This window comes from Excalfactoria chinensis, chromosome 7, assembly GCF_039878825.1.
Source record: "Excalfactoria chinensis isolate bCotChi1 chromosome 7, bCotChi1.hap2, whole genome shotgun sequence".
Classification (NCBI taxonomy): Eukaryota; Metazoa; Chordata; class Aves; order Galliformes; family Phasianidae; genus Excalfactoria; species Excalfactoria chinensis.
Genome location: NC_092831.1, coordinates 27,850,654 through 27,871,133, shown reverse-complemented (window position 1 = coordinate 27,871,133; position 20,480 = coordinate 27,850,654). Strand labels below are relative to the sequence as shown.

The 20,480-nt window shown below is 47.6% G+C and overlaps 3 protein-coding genes across 24 annotated transcripts in view; 2 read left to right on the top strand and 1 right to left on the bottom strand.

The window, feature by feature from the left end:
• The window catches only part of UNC80 (unc-80 homolog, NALCN channel complex subunit), a 122,770-nt gene extending 108,603 nt beyond the window's left edge, over nucleotides 1-14,167 (top strand). For 11 of the 13 annotated variants that reach the window (XM_072341482.1, XM_072341481.1, XM_072341484.1 and 8 more), the window contains 6 exons: nucleotides 721-859; nucleotides 2,907-2,963; nucleotides 8,667-8,748; nucleotides 9,192-9,303; nucleotides 10,205-10,407; nucleotides 11,218-14,167. In XM_072341482.1, coding sequence (XP_072197583.1) covers nucleotides 721-859; nucleotides 2,907-2,963; nucleotides 8,667-8,748; nucleotides 9,192-9,303; nucleotides 10,205-10,407; nucleotides 11,218-11,481 — 857 coding nt within the window. In that variant the 3' untranslated portion in view covers nucleotides 11,482-14,167. The remainder of the gene's footprint in view (nucleotides 1-720; nucleotides 860-2,906; nucleotides 2,964-8,666; nucleotides 8,749-9,191; nucleotides 9,304-10,204; nucleotides 10,408-11,217) is intronic. The other 2 variants (XM_072341485.1, XM_072341479.1) reach the window with 1 other exon arrangement.
• Nucleotides 14,168-14,205: 38 nt separating this feature from the next.
• On the top strand, nucleotides 14,206-19,622 carry RPE (ribulose-5-phosphate-3-epimerase). Of its 6 annotated transcripts, none has more exons than XM_072341495.1 (6): nucleotides 14,207-14,366; nucleotides 14,449-14,528; nucleotides 14,604-14,743; nucleotides 14,816-14,950; nucleotides 15,046-15,132; nucleotides 15,524-19,622. In XM_072341495.1, the coding sequence occupies exons 1-6, from the start codon at nucleotides 14,245-14,247 to the stop codon at nucleotides 15,644-15,646; spliced, it is 687 nt and encodes a 228-aa protein (XP_072197596.1). In that variant the 5' UTR covers nucleotides 14,207-14,244; the 3' UTR covers nucleotides 15,647-19,622. The 6 variants fall into 6 exon arrangements, with proteins under 6 accessions (XP_072197594.1, XP_072197596.1, XP_072197595.1 ...); XM_072341499.1 differs by having other exon boundaries at nucleotides 14,232-14,355; nucleotides 15,524-16,071; XM_072341493.1 differs by having other exon boundaries at nucleotides 14,206-14,366; nucleotides 14,604-14,950.
• KANSL1L (KAT8 regulatory NSL complex subunit 1 like) overlaps nucleotides 19,381-20,480 on the bottom strand; it is a 55,491-nt gene continuing 54,391 nt past the window's right edge. For all 5 annotated transcript variants that reach the window (XM_072341486.1, XM_072341491.1, XM_072341490.1 and 2 more), the window contains 2 exons: nucleotides 19,604-19,906; nucleotides 19,381-19,508 (listed from right to left, as the gene is read on the bottom strand). In XM_072341486.1, the coding sequence (XP_072197587.1) occupies nucleotides 19,658-19,906 (249 nt within the window). In that variant the 3' untranslated portion in view covers nucleotides 19,381-19,508; nucleotides 19,604-19,657. The remainder of the gene's footprint in view (nucleotides 19,509-19,603; nucleotides 19,907-20,480) is intronic.

The following is a 20,480-nucleotide window of genomic DNA, read 5'->3' as shown; positions in this document are numbered from 1 at the left end:
AATCAAAATTGGACAAGGTCAAAAAGAAAAATGACACCAAACCTCCCCTGTGTTTTGTTTATTTATAATTAGAAGTTGCTGTGGTAAAAACCACAGTAGAGTAATTTCTTTCCAGATACATTATGTAATTTGAAACAGCGCTGAAAATCTCAAGCATCCCTGAATGCAGTCCCACTGTCTGCATAGCTCAGCTGCAGTATGATGCGCTTGAGTCAATTTATCCCATTTTTTGGTGACAATTAAAATGCGTGTCCCAAGGGGATGGCAAAGGCTGTCAGCCCTGCGTTTTGCTTTGTTATGTGTTTTATAACAGTGCTTTGCTATACTGGTAGCAGCCATTCATTCATACTGTACATGGCCAGTTACAACATTTATGACAAAAATTGGCTGAACAGTTTATTACTCACAGGATTGAGCTTTAAGGAAGCAGAATTGTCGAAACCTATTTTCCTGAAAGCTGTATAAGCTGAAGGCAGACATAAACCCCTGCCCCACATACTCTGTGTTCCTCATCCTGACGGGTTTTATTCCCATGTCTTTCTGAACCATGACTGTAAAATGCAATGGAAATATTCAAAATTGCAGACTTAGCAACTTGGTAAGTAAGTGCTGGGTACCCCACTGGCATTGTTTGACCAATATAAGTGGTGGGCTTTGGGGGAGTTGTTTTCTTTTCTTTCCTGTTCTTTTTTTCTGTTTCTTTGTTATTTTTCTTTCTAGATGACTCCTTGAGCATGCCCAGTGTGGTAAGTGAACAAGAAGCATACCTTATGGGTGCCATTGGGAGGAGGCGGTTCTCCAGCCATCTCTCCAGCATGTCTGCACCTCAGGCTGAGGTGGGCATGTTGCCCAGCCAAAGGTAACAACGTGAGCTTTTCATCTTTCCTGTTACACTCATGAGAGCAGAAATGGTGTATTTATGTGTAATTCTGGGATGTGAGATAATCATCACCTGCATAGTGGTGATAAATTTATTCATCCTGAAATAGTGTTGGACCAAGGATGCTGGTTTGGAAATGATGTTTATCCAGGATGATTTGTGCTGTATAAGTTCCAGAAGAACAAGCTGTCATCTCTAGAATCCTTCCACTTAAATCGTTTTGGTAATTTCCAGCAGTTATTTCCTCTGCTACTATGGTCGATAGCAAAAAGAATTTTGATTCCTGGGTTCTGCATTGAACCAGGGGATTGCACACAGTCTGCATAGGAAGTGGGGAGGAATCCCCAGAGCTGGGCAAGGAGCAGAGGCAGCCTATTTTACTTACTCTGTTTTCCTCCATCCAGATGTTATCGTTTCTAGGACAGTAACTAGCTCATCTCAGACACTGAATGTTAAGCTCAAAGATGAGATTTAACACTGTTTAAAAACTGGAATGTTCTTGCTGATGAGAATACCCTTGAATGCCTTATTCCTGGTTAACATGGAGTGGTGAGAAAGAGAGAAAGTTATGCTCATCTGTACTAAGCTCTGAGAGAAGTTAAATGCGTTTAAATGAGGTTGTTTTGTCCTAAGTAAATAGTACTTATTGTTTTCTTTTTCTGTGACATAGTAATCCAAAGATATCTTTCAATGGATAGATTAATTTGTGCTACTTCCTTTGAACCTTTAAACAGTAAATTCCGTATTGTCTCTTGACCAGCCTTAGAAAATCAAATAACGTTGTTCCCTCCCAGTCTTGCTTGGAAGCAAAGAAATAACTTTGATACATGAAGGAAAAGTAACAGCTGTGGTACATACCAGCAGAGATAGGAGAAGTGATTTACAAGAGAGGAGTTGCACAGATTTTATCTGGGATTTTTCACAAATGGGCTTACAGGAACTTGTTTGACTTTTGAACCCAGTTGATTCAAGCCCTTTATTTCTTAAAAAATTAACATGCAGGACTGCACTGTCCCCAGTCCTTCATGACGATCCTGAATGCATAAGCTTCATAAGAGTCACAGCTGACTGACAGCAACGTTTGCTTTGTGCAATCCCAAGTCATGGTGATTCTGAGGGGAAAAAAAGAAGGACTTAAGTGGTAACTGAGCATTGCTCTCTACTTTTGATGTACATGGTATGCTAGGAGAATCATTTTTCATCTGTACAGGGAAAGTACAAGCTCAACAAGTACAGCCATAGCCCACAGTATCGTGCCCTTTTAGTTGGAGATAGTCTCTTGGCTTTCAGGCTGCCTCACAAATGTAAGCTAATTAAAGCTAAGTAATATTATTATTGCTTTGCTGCTGGTAACCCAGCAGACTGCTTTTTTTCTTTTGTGTTTTCCTGATGGGCAGAGAAGGCTGTTTGTCCATGAATGGTTGAAGTACAGAAGAGCGATGTGATTGCATACCCATTTGCTAGGATCACTCCAGCTGTTTACTTACAGTTTCATTGCACTACAAGATCTTGCTTTCCAGATGTGTTTGTCCTTAGAGTTGTACCTCAATGAGAGTGGTCTGTAGCTCCTGGGAGACAGATTAGCCCTCCTTTTGCCTAGAAGAACTGGCTCGTGGGGAAGGGGATGGAAAAAAAAGCTTTCTATGAAGCTGGAAGTAAATAGAACTAAAGTAAATGAAAATGACACAGAAAAATGGCTTGGAAAACGTTTCCTTGCCCTTATTTCCAGTGGAGACACATCCTTCTGAATCCCTCAACTCTTTGATTCACGCCTGAGATGTAGAAGTCTCCATGTAGCGCAAACCTCCCTCTAAAGACTGCTACTGTTATCGGATGTTCTTTCAGCTCCTCTGAGTCATACGTGTGCTGCTGAGCGTGCGAGACCAGTTAATGTTACCGTCCTTTTTATTTTTTTATTCCGTTGATATTTTTTCCCTTGAAAACAGAGACAATCGCATGCTTTTTTTTTTTATTATTTTTTGCATTTTCTTTCCCTAAATTTTTAATCTCCCTGCCCCTCCTGCAGTGAACCTAATGTCCTCGATGACTCCCCGAGCCTGACCACTGAGGGCAGCCTCTCTAGGTACAGTGTTAACACTACCTGTCTGTCAGTGTGTGTGCTGGGAAACAGACCGTTTCCAACCTTTGTCTCTTCCCCTCACCTTTCGTTGCTCTTCCATCTCTGTCTCTTGTGGCTCATTGATATTCAGGCCTGCGAGTCAAAGGTGTAGCAAATCACCTTCAGTTTTCAGCTTTGATTGCCAATACTTTGAGGAAGTTAAGGGGAAGGAGAAATGGCAGGTGAAATAGTGATCTATACTAGTGTGGGGGGGGTTTCCCCTTATTTAGCAATTGCGTGAAAGGCACGAGAAAGATTATCCGCAAGGCATTAGCTGTAGCCTGTTATTAGTCTGGAGGCTTATATAAACAGAGGCATCTGTTTTTCCATTCATCTCACAGTTCTGTCACCACAAAAGATTTAATACTAATATCAAGCTGTGTTCTTTAACATTCACTAATAAAACTAATTACAATGCCTCCTGTGGAACATAGTTCTCTGTGGATGCTCTACGGTAATTCTCATTATTTATGCACTTCTCAAATGGCAGGTTAGAAAGCTTTGTGGGCTAACACTGTTATTCTGCATGTAAAATTGCCCTATCGGAACTGGAGTTTGGGTCAAGCTGTATAGCATTTCCTGCAGACAGGGGAGTTAGTGTGCAAGCACTGATAGGGCTGTGCTTGTCAAATGCATCAAGAGTGAGCCTAGAAGGGAGGACTGCACCTTTAACACTTTGGCCATGCTAGTCATCCTTATAGTCTCTGCTCACACCCCTCAGCCTGTCCTCACAAGGTCAGGGATCTCTCATGAGGCCCAAGAGCATCTCTTTCTTTCCAGAAAAAGACCCCTTACGTTGTCTGCAGGGTAGATAGCACACTACTTTGTTACTTGACCGCACCAGCTGAAGATGTAGATGCACTGAGAAGCGTTTGTGTGAACGGTTTTTATTTTGTTCCTTGGATTTTACATGTCAGCAGTTGCTTTTCAGGACGGGGACAGGCTGCTCTGTTCATTTGTTCCTTTTTCTTGGGTGACAAGTGGAGAGTTTATCATTGGTTGCGTCACTAAGATCATCCGATGACTCACACTGTTCTTTGTGTACTTGAATCCTGCTTTGGCTGACTGGCTTTCAAATGGTGCCACTGTAGGAGTAGCATTAGGAAAAGACATTAGCTTGTCGGCAGAGGCAGGAAAGTGGCGATCTGTTTCCATGTTACAGCAAAACTGATTGCATGTTCATCTGAGCAAGTTTTGGGGTTTAAAATGAAGTTGTTCAACCGAAGAAGCTAAGGGCTGTCTCAGATGTAGAACTAAAAGCTCACCCCAATTGAGGAAGATGAGCAACAAAGGTCCGTATCTGAGTTAAAGCTGTCATGACCTGTTACCGGCCTACATCAGTGTTGAGTTTGTAATGTTTTGATCTTGTTAATTGGGAGTCACTTCTAATAATGGTGACTGGACTGAGCAACGTGAGACAGATAAATCAACAGATGAGTTCAAAAGCAGTAATTTATTTTGAACCCTGAAATATAATCAACTGTACAGTGGGTTCTTAGTAATTTGTCACATCAATTCTTGCTGGGAACCAGGACACTGTATCTTCCACCCTGCTCTGTGGTACAGAGCTTTTGTTGGATAAAGAGCTTAACAGGCGTATTTGGGAGTCATTTCTGTAGAGGTTTATTACTTATTTCAAAGAACAGGCATCAGGGCTGCAAAGCCTTACAAAGAGGGCAAGGAAATACTGCAAGCTCATATAAAAAAGCTAGATTACATTTCTGTGAGCGAGAAAAGTCATTTCAAATGCGCTGTTAAATTTGCAAATTGGATTCCTCCTCTAAAGCACAGAAGTAATGAAGCAGACAGTGTAGGAGATTATTGTGCTGTGGGGACCTCAGGGTAGAACAAATGTGTTTTTACACTTAGGAACATTAGCTTTGAATAATGCAGGCTTCAGTTTTTCTCGCATAACTTTGATTGGAACACGGTGACAACTTTTGAGGATTGCCTTCTGAATTCAAGACCTGAATTTAATCGTAACTGACACAAAGAAATAAATCAAATGGACGTTCGACCCTTGTGGAAAGCAGGAGTTTAAATCAGTTAAATAAGCAGTGACAAATAGAAGAACGAATGATGTCTGTTTCCCTTCGTTCTCTAACGGCTATAGCCAGCTATGCAGAATAGCAGGGAAGACAGGAAGGGGACAGCATTTAAGTGCTCAGAAGTGAACAGACAGCATGGGCTGCAGGGCTGGGGAACAGCTGCACCCAGCATCACGGGCTGCGTCAGAGGAAAGCATGTTTCCCCCAGTTCAGGAAAGGAAGAAGTATGAGAACTCACTGCAATGGAAATCCATTGCACAAAGGCACTGTCAATGTTTATACTTAAACCTATCCTAGCTTCATGGTACTTGACAGGGATATTCATATGGTCAGGGCAAGCAAGACAGATCTAACACCAGCAGGGCTAGGATGTGTCTAGGAATACAGGAGCTGGAGTTTATCTACATTTTCCACTGGCCTTTGTCCATTAACCCTCCTCACGCAGATGTCTCGGCTCATAGTGTGTACATCCTATTGCAGTGGCTTGGCAAGCATGTACACCTTTTTAACAGACTGTTAAACTTGCTTCCTTTGTTTTGTTTTCCTCTTTTATCTTTTTATTTATTTATTTATTTGGCTGCATGGTTTCTTGTGATTTATGAACATCACTTATTATAATTACCTGCGTGACAAAGTTTGCTTCAGCCCCCCACTGTGTGACTGGCTGTCATTTCTTGCATTGCTGGCGACACGCTTCCATGAAGCTGGGTTAGTCTGATCTTTTTGCTCACCTGTCTCTGCCATAACTATGAAATGGAAGGAACATTTCTGCAAAGATAAAAACTCTGATAGTGTTACTGAGGGAGAGACAGAGCATCTTTGTGACGGGCAGGAGACTTTTCTGTTTGGTTATTCCCAAATAAATCTGATATATGGCATGTAGCAAAACCCATCTTATTGATCACGTTGCCATAGGAGGGAAAGGTACCATCAGCCAAAACGCCATTTGATTTAGAGTTCGTTATTTGGGTCCCACAGGCTGCCAGAAAAGCAGTGTACTCCTGGTCAGGTCTGGGAAACAAGGAGAGACAGGAGAGGAGGGAAGGCCGATGCAGAGTCAACAATCTGTCTGCCACGCTCGTTTTCATGGAAATGCGATCAGCAGAGCCTTCTTTGATGTGAAAACAGACCTGCACAAAGTGAAAGGCTGTATCTGAAACTTCAGCCGCTCATCTGAAATCCGTGGTCTTTATGACTCCCCTTCCCATCCCTTCTTCAGAATTTGGGGACAACAGGCTAAAAGGCAGAGCCACATCAGGACTGTGCTGTGCACAGGCAGCTCTGCAAAACTGGGCTGCTCTCTGATCTAACATTTGCCTGCAATAATTCTCTGCAATTTCAGCTCGTAAGATCATCCTCAATTATGTCAATTAGTGTAATGATTCAGCGCTGGAAATAAGCATCCACCAGCACTAAACTCATTTCGCTTATGATATTAGCCAGGCTGAAAATCCCAGACTCTAGCAGGAAGACAAGAAATCCAGCCTTTCTGTTGCTCACCTCTCTGTTGTCTGTCTTTACTGCACAGATTACTCCATGGGAATCATTTTTTTTTCTTCATGTATAACCTCTGTACCCTCATGTGGTCCACGTGTTCTCTTGATCTAATGACCTTTTCTAAGTAGTTTCAAGGTGCATGTGAAGTGACTTTGTCTCATCACGATAAACAGTACTGAATAAAACTAGTCTTCCTGCTACAGACAGGTATGTCTCCTCACTCGTAACTTAAGAGCTTCTGCTCCTTCATCAGGCATTTTAACAGTGTTCTCAGAAGCTAGTACAATTGAACAGTTTTCTTTCGAGGCCTTCTCTAGCCAGTCTTTATTTAAATCCCACACTGGCAATTACACAGGCTTTTGCATGACGTTTAGGATGCTTTGTATGTAAATCATGTCAATTTCCTACGTCAAAGCTGGAAAATACGTTCCGGAGGCTGGTGATCTCATTTGGAGGAGCTGAGGGAGAAAAGGACTCAAATACATCTTTGTTCTGGCTTTGAGCATGCAGAAGCTTTTCCTTCTTTCCAACCCACCACAGCTGTGGTGAATTGCCACAGGCATGGCTAGGATTATGATGTTGTGGTCAGACAATGTGAAGAGAAACAGCGTCAGGGGCTGAAGGTAGTAGTGTCTTTCTCCTGAAGTTGCCAGCTGTCTCACCGCAAAGCTTTTGGAAACACATACAGTTTAGTGCAAAGTCTGGCTTGGGTTTAATCTGATAAGGGAGCAAGGAAAAGGACTTTTAGCTCAGTTAACCAGACTTTGACCTGAAGCAGCCAGGAAGCTCACATGTTCTGTTCTACCAAACTTAGGAAGAGCAGTAACTTCTGCCAAAGGGAAGAGGGAGCTGCTTAGGAGAGACAGAACTTCTTAAGCCTCTCTGCAGACATCCTCCATGTCTGACCTCATCAAACCTTAGGTTTGCCTTCTTCCTCGGCTCACGTTAGGTCAGATAGTAAACCTTCCCTCTGTTGGTGGTACTGAGCTCCTCCAGGGAGATCCAAGGAAAACATCTAGAGAAAAGAAGGCTGTTTTTCTTTAGGTTAAGGCAGGCCAAAAGTGAAATGGATTGTAATACCAAATCTTCTACAGTGCACACCAGCTATAGCTGGAGGTTGCTTAAATAGGACTTGTGGCTCATTGGTTTCCAGCCTCTCCCAAATAAGCAGCTGCCTGATTTAAAGGAAGTCCATCTAAATGTTAGTTGCTATTGTAACCATATGTCTTTCAGACACGGTGCATTCAGCTATTACGTTTTGTGACCGCTGCCTGCTCAATGACCAACTTTTAACTGCTGGGAGGAATACAGTACTTGATAAAAATGAGGGGAGGGTGCTGTTTTTGTAGGAAGTAGATGTAATGATCAGTTGGAACGGTAGGATGGAATGATATGTAGCCAAGTCTGTTCTATTGCTAAAGATTGTTTTGTGCCAAGATACTAAAAACTTAATACGTGCGCTTTTATGTATATACGAATTTTATGTTCACTTGTATTTTTCATCTGTTAGCCGCAGAGATTCAAGGCTGCGAGTGTTGAGTGTGGGGCCTTGTTTACATAACTCATGCATCCATTACGTGAATAGGTCCTTTGTCACTTTGTGTTTGTTTTTTGTTTGTTGAATTGAAATTAAAACCAGATGACAACATTGTGATGAGGCTGTGGAGTCCATTCGGGCGGAAAAAACATAAAATAGCTTTTACAACATTGTCCATGAAGTAAATGAAAAGCAAACAAGAAGGTTTTAGAGCTAGGAAGCTGATATTCTTGCCTTTTGTTGATGAAGCCCATGTGGCAAAGGATGAAGAGAAGTGAGTGTTGCTCAGTGGGATGCATCAATCAATGCCTGAAAACTGAAATTTGCAGTTATTTATAGTTGGATGCTACCTGTGCGTGGCCAAGTCCTGAATGCCATGACTCCACCTCCCACCCTCTCCTAAGCCTTGGAAGCCACAACCCAACAGACACGTTCCCACCATCCTTCAAAGACAGTATGTGCTCTTTGAAGTGACTGTGCCATTAGTGGTTGATCTATCTATTTATTTTAGTCACAATTGCCAGGACTCCTGCTAGTTATACAGGTGGCTTCTGTGCCTGACCTAACGCTGTCGACGTCCTACAGGGTGGCAAGCGTGCAGAGTGAGCCAGGGCAGCAGAACCTCCTTCTGCAGCAGCCCCTGGGGCGGAAGAGAGGCCTACGGCAGGTGAGTGAACAGGCCTTGGTTGTTCTTCCTAGTCTGTGTCTGTTCTGAAATGATTTCGGGATGTGACATGTCTGTTTTACATAATAATCTGTGATACTCTGGTTGAATTAGCAAGTACTGCAAGTCTGTAGCTGTGAGACCTGAGCAGCCCTCCTAAAGAAGCTGCACTTGGTTTTGTACTCCCTGAATGTTTCCTCTGCGGGTTTTTGTTGCTTTGGTCACTTGTTTGGTTGGTTTTCAAACTCAAATGATGTCACGCAAATCGCATTGATTGCATTTGATAGCAAAACAGGAAAGACACAAACTGCACAAGTTTTAGTATGAAGGAGATGTCTGAGCCATAGAAATGTTAAAACATGTATCTGTATCCTTCCTGCAGGGGCTAAGTTGTGTGTTTTATGAGCACACCTCAGCCTAACGTTGCTCTTTCTTCCCATATCTAGCTTCGACGACCGCTGCTGTCCCGTCAGAAAACTCAAACTGAACCTCGTAGCCGCCACGGAGCTCGACTTTCAACCACTCGGCGGAGCATCCAGCCAAAACCAAAACCAAGTGGTAGGGCAGTACTGCATGTTCAGATCCTGCACTTCGTACCCTAAAGCAGACAGTACTTGGTTGTTGCTCTAGATCAGAGGAAAAGATAGTATATTTGAAGGGTGTGTAAGCTGTTTTCAGCTGCTTTGTGGAAATAAGAGGTGCCTAATTTGAAGGTGCTAGTGAGTTGAAAAAAGAAATTTCCCACTCTGTAGCTTCACAGTTCAGAGTTTTAAGGGCTGTATATGAAAATGGATACGAGTCAGCACTGTCAAGCAGAGCAGGTAGTTGAATTCTGCACATCTGAAGTGGACAGTTAATTTTGGAGGAAACACCTGGAAGAGCAAAGGTTTCTTGAGAACTTCCTGGGTTTCTAATTGCTCGGCCAGGACTGCTGGGCTAACAGTGCTGCTGGAGATGTTTGGAACGTAAAGCTCCTACTGGAATAATGAAGGGTGAGAGCAAGGCTGTTAGTTTCAAGGTGAAGTTTTAGTCCAGGCAGTGGACTTGGTTAGTGGCAGGAATGAGAGGCAGTCAGCTCCCCTCTTTCTTTTCTCAAATTTCCTTCAAAGCCTCAGGCAACTCCCTTTGATATTTACATCTTAGGTTTCCCTTACATGAGAATCCAGTACATGAAATTCAGGGATGGAAATATGTTTTGGGTGACATCCTCGAGCCATGACAAAGACAGGTAGGCCCAGTAATCTTCAGGAGAACCAGGACTTTTGCTCTGGCTTCAGAGGAAGCCTATGAATAAAAGGCTTTTAGATTGGCTGCCATTTAGACACCTTATAAAGACAGAATGAATCAGGAGTCTTGTCTTGCTTGTAAAGCCACTAGGAATGCTGTCTGCTTTCATTCTGTTTTCCTTCCTAAATTAAAGTATTTTAATATTCAGTTTTCTGGGCTTTGCACCTCTCAGCGGATCAGAAGCGTTCGGTGACTTTCACTGAAGCCCAGCCTGAGGCCACACCACCATCCCCAGCCAAGTCCCCAGCTTCAGCTGCCCAGCAGCAGGGCTGCAGCCCCCAGGAGAGCAGCAAGCAGGAAGCTCCAAGTAAACCTGTGCTGACATCCTCACCTGCTGTCATCGTAGCTGATCTCCATAGCCAGACCACTGGCCAGGTAGCGTGTCCGACAGTTTTATTGTGTCTGTTTGCCTGCTGCTTCATCTCGGCCTCAGCAACTTAAGTTGCAGGGCAGGTAGATACAGCTGTACTACAGCAGCGTGATGAAAACCTGCTGATGAGTCAAGACTGTTTTTTTTAGGCTGAATTGTATCAAGCCCTCAGTTCTCTACCTTTGCAATGATTCTTAGTTTGCAGATCCGTGTATCTTCTCTTTTCATCTTCCCGTCAGACCCACAAGTCCTTGTGGAGCTGCTTGAGGTTTTGTCAACTGGTCTTTGCTCCTCATCCTATGAGCAGTGAGTCCTTCTGGAAGGATTCCTGCAGAAACTGAGGGGGGTAATGTCAGCAGCACGGTGTTTCAAAAGGAGCTGCTTAGCTGCTTGTCCAGCATCTTTCTGTGTTGGACACCACTGAGCATAGTGATGATGATCACTGCTTCTACGCACTGAGACTGCACAGTGACACTGAGATCTTTTACACACCCATACACCTCACATCTTTTGGGTGTATGGCCTTTGCCATGAATGAATATAAGAAGCTCTTGTTGGAAATACACTGAGCAGTGAAATGGCAAAGAGTTAAAAACTGAAAGCAAACAGCTTTTCTGGTTATTGCTACGGATTTGACTCACCAGCAAAAACTGCAAGGGTAGAACTTTAGGAACTTAAAATCTGCGATTGCCTGGCCCCTTAATGGCAAAATGGTAGTACAGAATAAGTAAATACTTCACACGTATTCCCTTGCTCTTTTTCCCTGCCCACTCCCTCTTTCTCTGAGCCTGACCACTGCCTCTCCTCTCCTGCAGAGCGAGGCGCTTTCTGCTGAGAAGGAGAAGGAGGAGAATGTGGAGTCCCGGCCAGCCACAGCACAAAGCACGCCGCCTGCACAGCTCTCTGACACCGAGGACTACGCTGGCCTCGAGACCACCAGCTTGCTGCAGCATGGGGACACGGTCCTTCACATCAGTGAGGACAATGGAATGGAAAACCCCTTGCTGGCCACTCACTTCATCTTCACACATGTGGAGCTTGGGGAGACGGACGTCGACCTGGATGAATCTCATGTTTAACTCTTGGGGAGGTATGGTAGTGGGAGAAGGAAGAGAAAGCTGTACCTTCTCCTTTGAGTTCCCCGGTAACTAGTAACTAATTAAGAGCACTTTATTATCCAAAAGCAGAATAGAGCTAACAGCCTGCTGCTATAGACTGGCCAATTTCATTATGAGGAATCCATTCATATCCAGGGCGAGACTTGTAGAAGCAGAGAATTTGTACAAAATTCTCAGGGTACGGGTGTGTGCACAAGTGTGCGTGGTCCACAAAGGCCTGATGTGGCAGCCGTGTGCTGTGATAGGCAGCCTCTCTGGGTAAGCGGGCTGAGATACTGTGCAAGGAAAGAGATGTGTTTTTGTAGCCATGTTGAGAAGAGGGCTGCTTATGCAGTGGCTGGATGCCAGGCTTTGACATGTTGGTACCAACAGTGAAAACACTGACAAAGGGTACCAATCTAAAGCTTGACTTTTACAAGCCTGGAACCACAGTTTCTTATTGCAGAGCAATGATGAGCACTGTGGAGCAGTTAGACGCTTTTGTTTCCTTTTCATGTTTTTGGCACTGCAGACTTTAGTTGAGTTTGCTTGTATCTGTTGGTGTCGTTCTACTCTGTAAGATGCTGCCCTCGTGCTACAGAAATATTTGCTCTGTTAAACTAAATGCAGCTCATACCACAGAAAGGAATGCACGTGCTGTGCACAGAGGATGGACAGGGCGTGAGTGGTCTGCAGGTGGTAGACATACTCCACGCTGTGCTGCTTTCATGTACTGGGTGATGCACGGCTTAGAACTAAAAAACCACCTGGGGAACCGCATCTGGAATGCGTGGACCTTCTGGTACCTTGCAGCTGCTTCACTGATGCTGTCTTATGTACTTAGGTATAGGGATTTAGAGTAAATATTTATATATGGTATTTTCGTGTTCCTTATAGATGCAAACATGCAAATATATATGTACTTTGCAGAGAAAGGATGGATATTGCAGGGCAGAAACTTGATGAAAGAATCTATTTTTTGGCATGCCGAGATTCTATTTAGAGGTTCCATTACATGTGTGTAACGTTGACGGCTGCAAGTGTGAGATACGTATGTGCTACATTCATATGTCTGAGGTGATCCCTGGGGGGGAATCAGCTGAAGTCACAGCTCAGTTAAGGGCTGCGCTGCAGCACCACAGAGTTACTGGGAAATGTGAATGTAGCCATCAGGTGCTTAGGGGCAAACTGCAAGCCAGCTGTGAATCAAGCCATGAGATAGTAAGCGGTGCCCAAGGTCACCGTGTGCTTCGGGATCCCACGCAGCCTTTTCCAGTGTCTGAGAAGGGATAGGTGCTGAGCTTTGTGGCTGTGGCGTTACTGTGCAGAGAGAAATGCTTCAGATTGCTGCGAGTTTGCAAAACGTGCTCGTGACCAGTTTGGCCCCTGGGGCTTGTAATCTGAACATGTGTGTCATAAAGCAGCCTTACTGCGGAGATGGAGCCACGTCCTCTCATCTCCATGGGAAGGACTCGTGTCTTTTGCCAGCCATCTCCCTAGGAGCTGTTCAGATACCGCTGTACAAATGCTCATCTCGCTGCTGCGGTGCAGTGATGTGCACGCCTGGTAGCAGCAGGTTGCAGTCATGTTCCAACCTGGGCAGCCCTGGGCTTTGCTGCCCGGCCTCTGCCAAATGCTCACAGTGGATGGGAGCTGTCAGGAGGGAACCTGTGCACATCCAACACCCACAGCCGACAGCAAAAGCCATCCTGCTGCCAAGCTCAGGGGCGCCGAGCACGTGCTGCTTGCGCTACAAGGGGGGCAAATTGTATTCCTTTATTGATCTGTCCATCCATCTGTAGGTGGTGCACTAATGCAGTTTTAAAGCTTATGTGTTTTGTAAGGGAGATGACGGGGTGGCAGCCTCGGAGCTGGTGCAGGTGGGCATCCTGCATGACAGCCTGGGTAGGCTGGGTGCAGGTGGGCAGCAGGAGGAGAGCTGGTGTGCAGGCTGAGCCGAGAGCTGCGGTGCAGCACAGAGCGTGGGGTGTGTTTCATCCAGCGACCTTTCTGTTGGAAACGAGAAGGGAGAACCAGCCTTAATGAGAGCGGGTGCCTGGCCGTGTGCTGTGCTTTATTTCATGTCCGTGTACGCAATACGTGTTGCCATTAAGGTCTCCCCCTGCCAGCAGCGACTCCCCCGCGGTGAGCCATAGGCGGCACTAGATACAACGCCCGCTTGCAGGCGCTGCAGCCGGCTGCGGTGTGTGCCGGTGCCCGGCTGCGCTTTGGCTTCGCTCTGTACCTCCGTAGCGGAACCGCCGTGTTTGTGCCGCGAACGGCGCTGCTCCCGTAGCGTTAGGGGCCTTAACCGCGCGTGCTGTCGGAGCCGTCCGTGCCCCGAGCGCCGTCCGCGTTTCCGTCGGTCGTGCCGCCTCGCCGTTGGGTGCGCGCGTCGTTCCGCGGCCGAAATACAGAGAGGCAGAAGGACGGTTGTGTGTGTTTGTTTGCTGCCGCGCGCCCCCGGGCCCGCAGAGCCGCGCGCCCACGTGCCGGCAGGCGGACACTGCCGCGCTCAAGGCCGCGTGGCGCAGTCCGGCGCTGTGCCGAGCCCCGCGGGCCGCTCTCCGTGTCGGTCCCCGCCTGCCCCGCTCGGGCGGCGCCGTCCGGCTCTCGGGGTCGGGCGGTTCCGTCGGACGCCGCCTCGGGGCCCGCGGGCCGAGATGGCGCCGCGCGGGGGGCGGTGCCCGGCCCCGTCCCGTGAGGCCTCGCGGCGGCGGCGCAGGCGCGGAGTTGCCGGCGGCCATGGCGTCGGGGTGCCGGATCGGGCCGTCCGTCCTCAACAGCGACCTGGCGGCGCTGGGCGCCGAGTGCAGCCGCATGTTGGACTGCGGGGCCGACTACCTGCACCTGGATGTAATGGACGGGTAACGGCCGCGGCGCGGGGCGGGCGGGGAGGGGCGGCGCGGCGGGCGGCGGCGGTAACGTGCTGTGTGTTCGGCCCCCAAGGCACTTCGTGCCCAACATCACGTTCGGGCACCCGGTGGTGGAGAGCCTGAGGAAGCGGCTGGGCCAGGAGCCCTTCTTCGGTAAGCGGGCGGGGGCGGCGCAGGCCCGGCGGGGCTCTCTCCCTCCCTGACGGCCCGCCGGCCTGCCGCCCGCAGACATGCACATGATGGTGGCCCGGCCCGAGCAGTGGGTGCAGCCCATGGCCGTGGCCGGCGCCAACCAGTACACCTTCCACCTGGAGGCCACCGACGGCCCCGGCGCGCTCATTAAGGACATCCGCGAGAACGGCATGAAGGTGAGCGGGGCCGGGAGCCGCGGGGGGCCGCGGGGCGGCTCGCGCGTTTCTGGACGGTTCTCCCCCCGGCAGGTGGGGCTGGCCATCAAACCCGGCACCTCGGTGGAGCAGCTGGCGCCGTGGGCCAACCAGATCGACATGGCGCTGGTGATGACGGTGGAGCCGGGCTTCGGAGGGCAGAAGTTCATGGAAGACATGATGCCGAAGGTGAGCCGGGCGGCTGCCGCGTGCTCGGTGCCGGGAGCGCGGGGCTCGCGTGGCCGGCCGCGGGACGGGGAGCCACCTTCACCGTGTGCCCGCAGGTGCAGTGGCTGAGGACGCAATTCCCATCGCTGGACATCGAGGTGGACGGAGGAGTCGGGCCCGACACCATCCACAAGTGTGCCGAGGTGAGGGGCTGCGGGCTGCGCGCGGGGGGTCCGGGGGCATCGCTGCCCCTGAAACGGTGTGTAGGAGGAGCTGCATCAGTAGGAGCTGCCTTCTGATGCTTTGAGGTCAGAGGGGATGGCAGAGCAGGCAGTGCCGGTGTCGCGTGGGTCTGAGCTCCTGCTTGGTTTTGCAGTGGCTCCTGAAGCCTCTGCTAAGCTAAAGGCGGTGTTCGGAGTGTTCAGCTAACAGCAGCAGGGATGAGCAAGTTACCTGCTGGGGAAGCGCAGGTTGTGGTAGCGAGGCGCGGTGCCCGTGCCTTGCAAGGAGTGCTGCTTTGCCCTTCAGCCTCGCGTCGGTCGCTGCCCTTACCCGTGTCCCAGCGTCACTGAGCGGGTGTTTAATGTCTTCCAGGCGGGTGCAAATATGATTGTGTCTGGCAGTGCCATTATGAAGAGCGCAGATCCGAGATCTGTGATCAATCTGCTAAGGAATGTGTGTTCGGAAGCTGCTCAGAAGCGGTGTCTGGATCGGTGAGACCTACCCGAGCAGCGCTGCGCAAGGCTCTGGGCGCACAGGAAAATCCTTGTTCCTCGTGCTAAGGGAGGGCTGGATGACCATTAATTGTGGAAACTTGTTGCTGCTGAACAGAGGAATCATTCCTTCGCTGCAATGAAGCAAGCAGCGCTGAAAAACGCTCTGGCTGTCTTTCAGGGTTGGTAATGCAATGGTTTGAACCTGTCTCTTGATTCTGTGGAGGCTAATTGCGTGGCACAACTTGTAATGCTGACTGAATTGAAACGCAGTTCAGTCTTTGCTTGCTAGAAGAGCGTGGCACCGCCACAGGCCGCTGCCTTGTGGAAGAACTAATGAACCACCTGCCTGCCGCTGTCTGTGTGTGTCCTTTGATCTGTGCATTCCTACAAAACGTTTCCACTGTCTGCATTAAACGCACTTGTGCTGTGGTAAGTCTCCCTTGAGCTGTCAAAAATGAATCGTTTGAGGTGTAGGAATCATGTGTGTGGTTGTCAGAAATGCTGCTGAGTTCTGCTTTTCCTGCACGGATGTACTTGACCTCCGTAAGTAGTTAAAGACCGAGCAAGTTGGTGAAACGCCTTTGCCAGGTCCCAGGACCTGGGGAGTCTTTTTTACCTTTCCAGTATTGATCCAAGGGACAGGATGCTGTAGAAGAATGTTAAAACGTGTTATCTTGTCCCATATCTGTTCATGCATTTACCCAGGTCAGCGATTGAGAAGTGATTTCATTGTATGTAGGTTGAAATGCAGGGGATAGAGGTGTGTGCTTTTCAGTTGTTAAATAGCTTAACTCTCCTCTGGGTTAGTAACCTGAGCAGTCCTTGTACATGCCCTGTCCTGTCTGATTTGGACACGTGAAGTAGGAGAGCTCAAACCTGCAGGGAGGCCTTAGCAGGGTGCTCTAGACAGACTCGCCTCCTGTGCTTCTCATTAGCCTTGCTCTCTCCTTTAAACTTTCATGGTATTCTGTGTGCTTTATTTCCTGTACTGCTGACAGAAGGGTAGCAAACAGTCTGCTGCTCTGGGGGAACACAGCAGAAGGCTCAGCAGCCACGGCTTGGCTAGGCAAGGTCTATAGTCTGTGTGGCTGGTACACGCGTCAGGACCAGAAAGCAGCTCGGTAGAGTGCAATGCACTGTGCATATAGAGCTGGTCAGAGCTCTGGTACCTGAAATGCAGGCTGAGCAGCAAGCAAACAGCTCTGCAGGGTTAGTGCAGGAGCTAAAGTGCTGGGAAGCTGGGACGAAAGGGTCATCAAAACACCCCTTGTTTTGGCAAAAGATAGGCCCGAAGTTGTGCTACTTAATTGAAGGCACTGCGCTGTGCTCTGAGAGCAGAAGGCCGTGTGCTTTCTGTACATGCTGTAGTCACTGTGTCACTGCTTAAGTTGTTGAGTTTGTCCTCGCACTGAGTCCTGGGTTAGCAGCGCTGTCCACAGGGCCCAACAAACACCAGAATTGTTACAGTGCTCCCACAGAGCAGAGTTTGGCAACAGTGGAAGGAGGAAACTGAGGGCAAGACACGTGGACAGCTGTGGGTGGAGCGAGCTGAGAGGCAGAGGGAAAGAGAAAAGGCTTTGGGCAGGGACTGGATGGGGGCAGGACCAATGTGCACTAGGATAGTTTGTCCAGTATGTTTTACAGCCTCCTGGCTGCTCAGCCTGTCTTTGCCTAGCTGTTTTGTTGCTGCGCTGTGAGGCACTGCTTCCCACAATAGCTGAGCAAATGCATATGAAGGGAGGACAAAAGAAATTCTGCTTACGCTGACTTGCATCTGGCAAGATAACAAACAGCTGCTTTAGAGCTGTACACTGGAAGCCAACCCTCAAAGCAGCACAATGGTTCAATGGGAAACTGCAGCTGGGAACTGTACAGCCACACAGAGCAGCTTTATTTTACAGCCTGTGAGTCTGATCAAACTTGGGTCATCTGTCCCTTTTCTCACATTTCAACTCTCTTCACCTGCCTCTCCTTAAGTAGATCTGGAAAACCCCTCTCCTTTTGCTTCTTGCCATGCAATGCTGGGAATGTGTTTCCCTTTCCTGACTGCATCTTGGGAACACATCAGGGAGCTAGCAGGCTGCCTTACTTGCTGTGGCTCTGTCCCAGCCCTGAAATGCAGAACAGTCAGGAGTCAAACAGCAGGAAGCCCTGACCTTACAATGAAGTGGGTGAGGTTTGGACACCCTCTTACTGGAGGGCTTTGCGCAGTGGAAGAGCCCTGCAAACACTGGTGGCATACAATGTTCTGAGAGCTCTTCCCAGCAGCAGATGTACACGCAGGGGGAGACACAGTGGTCGCTTGTGTAGACAGACAGATGCTGGGGGCAACCTTGGTCACAGGGCACCTGTGCAGCTTTGCTATGGCAGCACAGCTTCATGCCACTACCATTTGTGTGCTTGCAAAGCCCATCTTTGCACTGAGCCAGTCTCTGTGCCAACAGAACGCTTCACTGTTGCTTCTTCACTTGTAAAAAGCCAGCAAATTCAGACTACATACAACAACATACATATATATAGAGAAATAACTTTTAATTAAAAAAACCAACCTTGCATCAAAGATTATAGTATCAGACATTGAGGCAAGATTCAAGTTTAAGACAAACCAGTGTTAAAAAAAAAAAGTTTAAAAAAATAATCAGAATGTGCAATAAACTACAATGTAGCAATAGGTTGTAGTGTTGAAACTTTACTGAACTGCTTCCAGATGTCCAGTGTATATTTCCTGTCATTCTGACAAACAAAAGAAGAACTGACGCTGTAACTGGGTCACCTGTCCAGTCCCAGGTATGACACACAGAAGAAACTTTAGCACAAAAACAGAGACTCCTATAATATTGCCTTCAACTGTCCTACACAGAAAAACTTCCTGTTGGTAAATGATACCTACATTCAATGCTTCATTTTTGTTAATACCTCTTGAGGTTGCAGATAAGATTCCAAACTACCCTACTGAGATGCAAGTTTGAAACAACTTGCTTTTCTTTACTCCCCGTCGACTCACTGGGAAATTAAAACTACCCAGTGTCACAGTGGAGAGCTTTGAGGCTTTTTCCCTTCCTGGTCTTGTAAGCATCAGCCACCTCTTCCTTTTCAGCTAGTCACCAAATGTTGGCATACTTAGAGACTCTTGCAAGGCACTGTACAGAAATTACAAGACTTTTTAGTCTTTAACGTATTAAAGCAAAATATGATGAGCCTCCTTTGCTGCTGAAGGACTAAAGAAGTGAGATGACCCAGAATGTGATATTCAGAGGGCTCCTCTTCCAATTCTCTACCCATACGACAAACAGGAACCCTACTTTCTGAGTAGCAGATATGTGGCCTATTGAAATGCAGTGGTTTATGTCTATCGTATTGCTTGACGACATCTGTACAAAACATGCCCTGGCACTACTGAGAGCTGAGTACAGGTTTTAAGCTAAAGTCAAGGCTTCCACACCTCCTGCCTTCAAACTGCTCACCTGCCCTTCTCTTAACACACAGGTTACACACACACATTTTAAAGAGAGGTGGATTTTGTGCCACATGTTCATGCCACACAGGAAGACAATGAGTAGTTCTTGTTCCTCCCCACTACACTGTCCAGTAGTTTTTCTGTGTTCAGTTGAAGTTGTTGGTTTAAGGTAGGCAGCATATCCTGCCACACCAGAATCGACCGGAACCAGAAACGCATTTGAAAACAAACAAGAAAGGATGATCGCTAACAACTGTGGCGATATGACAACAGAAAGCAGTGAATGCTGCCAGCAATTTATGTGTGCCCACTCCCAACACTGGGAATATTAGACTTCCAGCTTGAAATAATTACTTTCTCTTGGGGTTCAGGAAGAAGGAAGTGTTGTCTTTGGGATTTATCCTGCCTGTTACAAAGCAAGAAAGAAAACATATTATATGCAGCTAACGTACAGGTTTTGAATTGTGCTGTCATATGCTGTGTGAACAAGAGAGATTTTACCTTACACTTTTCTCCACCTTAATTGGCTTTCTTAATGAACCACATTACTCCCTGTCACCTTTGCTTTCTTGTACTGTTGATTCGCAGGCAAGCATTTTCGCTGTCTTCTGGCTCTTCTGTCGATGGTTTTCGTGGTGGGAGGCCACTGTCTGGCAAAGCAAGGGGTGTGCAGGAAGCACAGGGAGAGTCGCTGGGGAAAGCTGCACTTGACGTTTCAGTCTGACTTGTTATTTGATCTTGGCACAGTAAAGCTTCCACCTCTTCATCTTTTAGTGGAAAAACTCTTAGTTCCCACAGCCCAGACTGAAAAGAGGAGGAAAAAAAAAGGGATTTTGGTTGAGTCTGAACTGATTAGCTACGTGCAGAACGATCTGCTATCGAGTTACAAATGAGCGTCATTCTGTACAATCGTTTGCAGGGCTCTTCAGGTACAGAATATGCACTACGAGGCACCAGCTGTCCGTGTAAGCTGGCTTCGTGTGGTTTTGAACTAGGAACAGAGCTGTGACAGTACAGACACAGCACTGGGAGGGGAAGGCTCCTTTCCCTGCTGCCAGGCATCAGGTGCCCTGCCATGACATGCGCAGGCTTATCTGGGTGCTGGCCAGCAGCCCTGAGGAGAGACTGAGCAGCTCCGAGCCCGGGCCTGCCACACTCACCTCTAGAACAACGCGCCGTGTTTGCTGAGCAGTGAGAACTTTACCTGCTGGTGAATGTTAGGTATGTTTGATGAATGAAACCTATCTAAACAGGAGCACTGCATTTGGTCCACACAAACTAGTGTGACAGCCACAGGTTTGGAGCAAGGAGGGACATGGGTACGCTCAAGCTGTGAGCTTTAGACTAAGAGCTGGTGGTCACTGAAGTCCCAAATGGA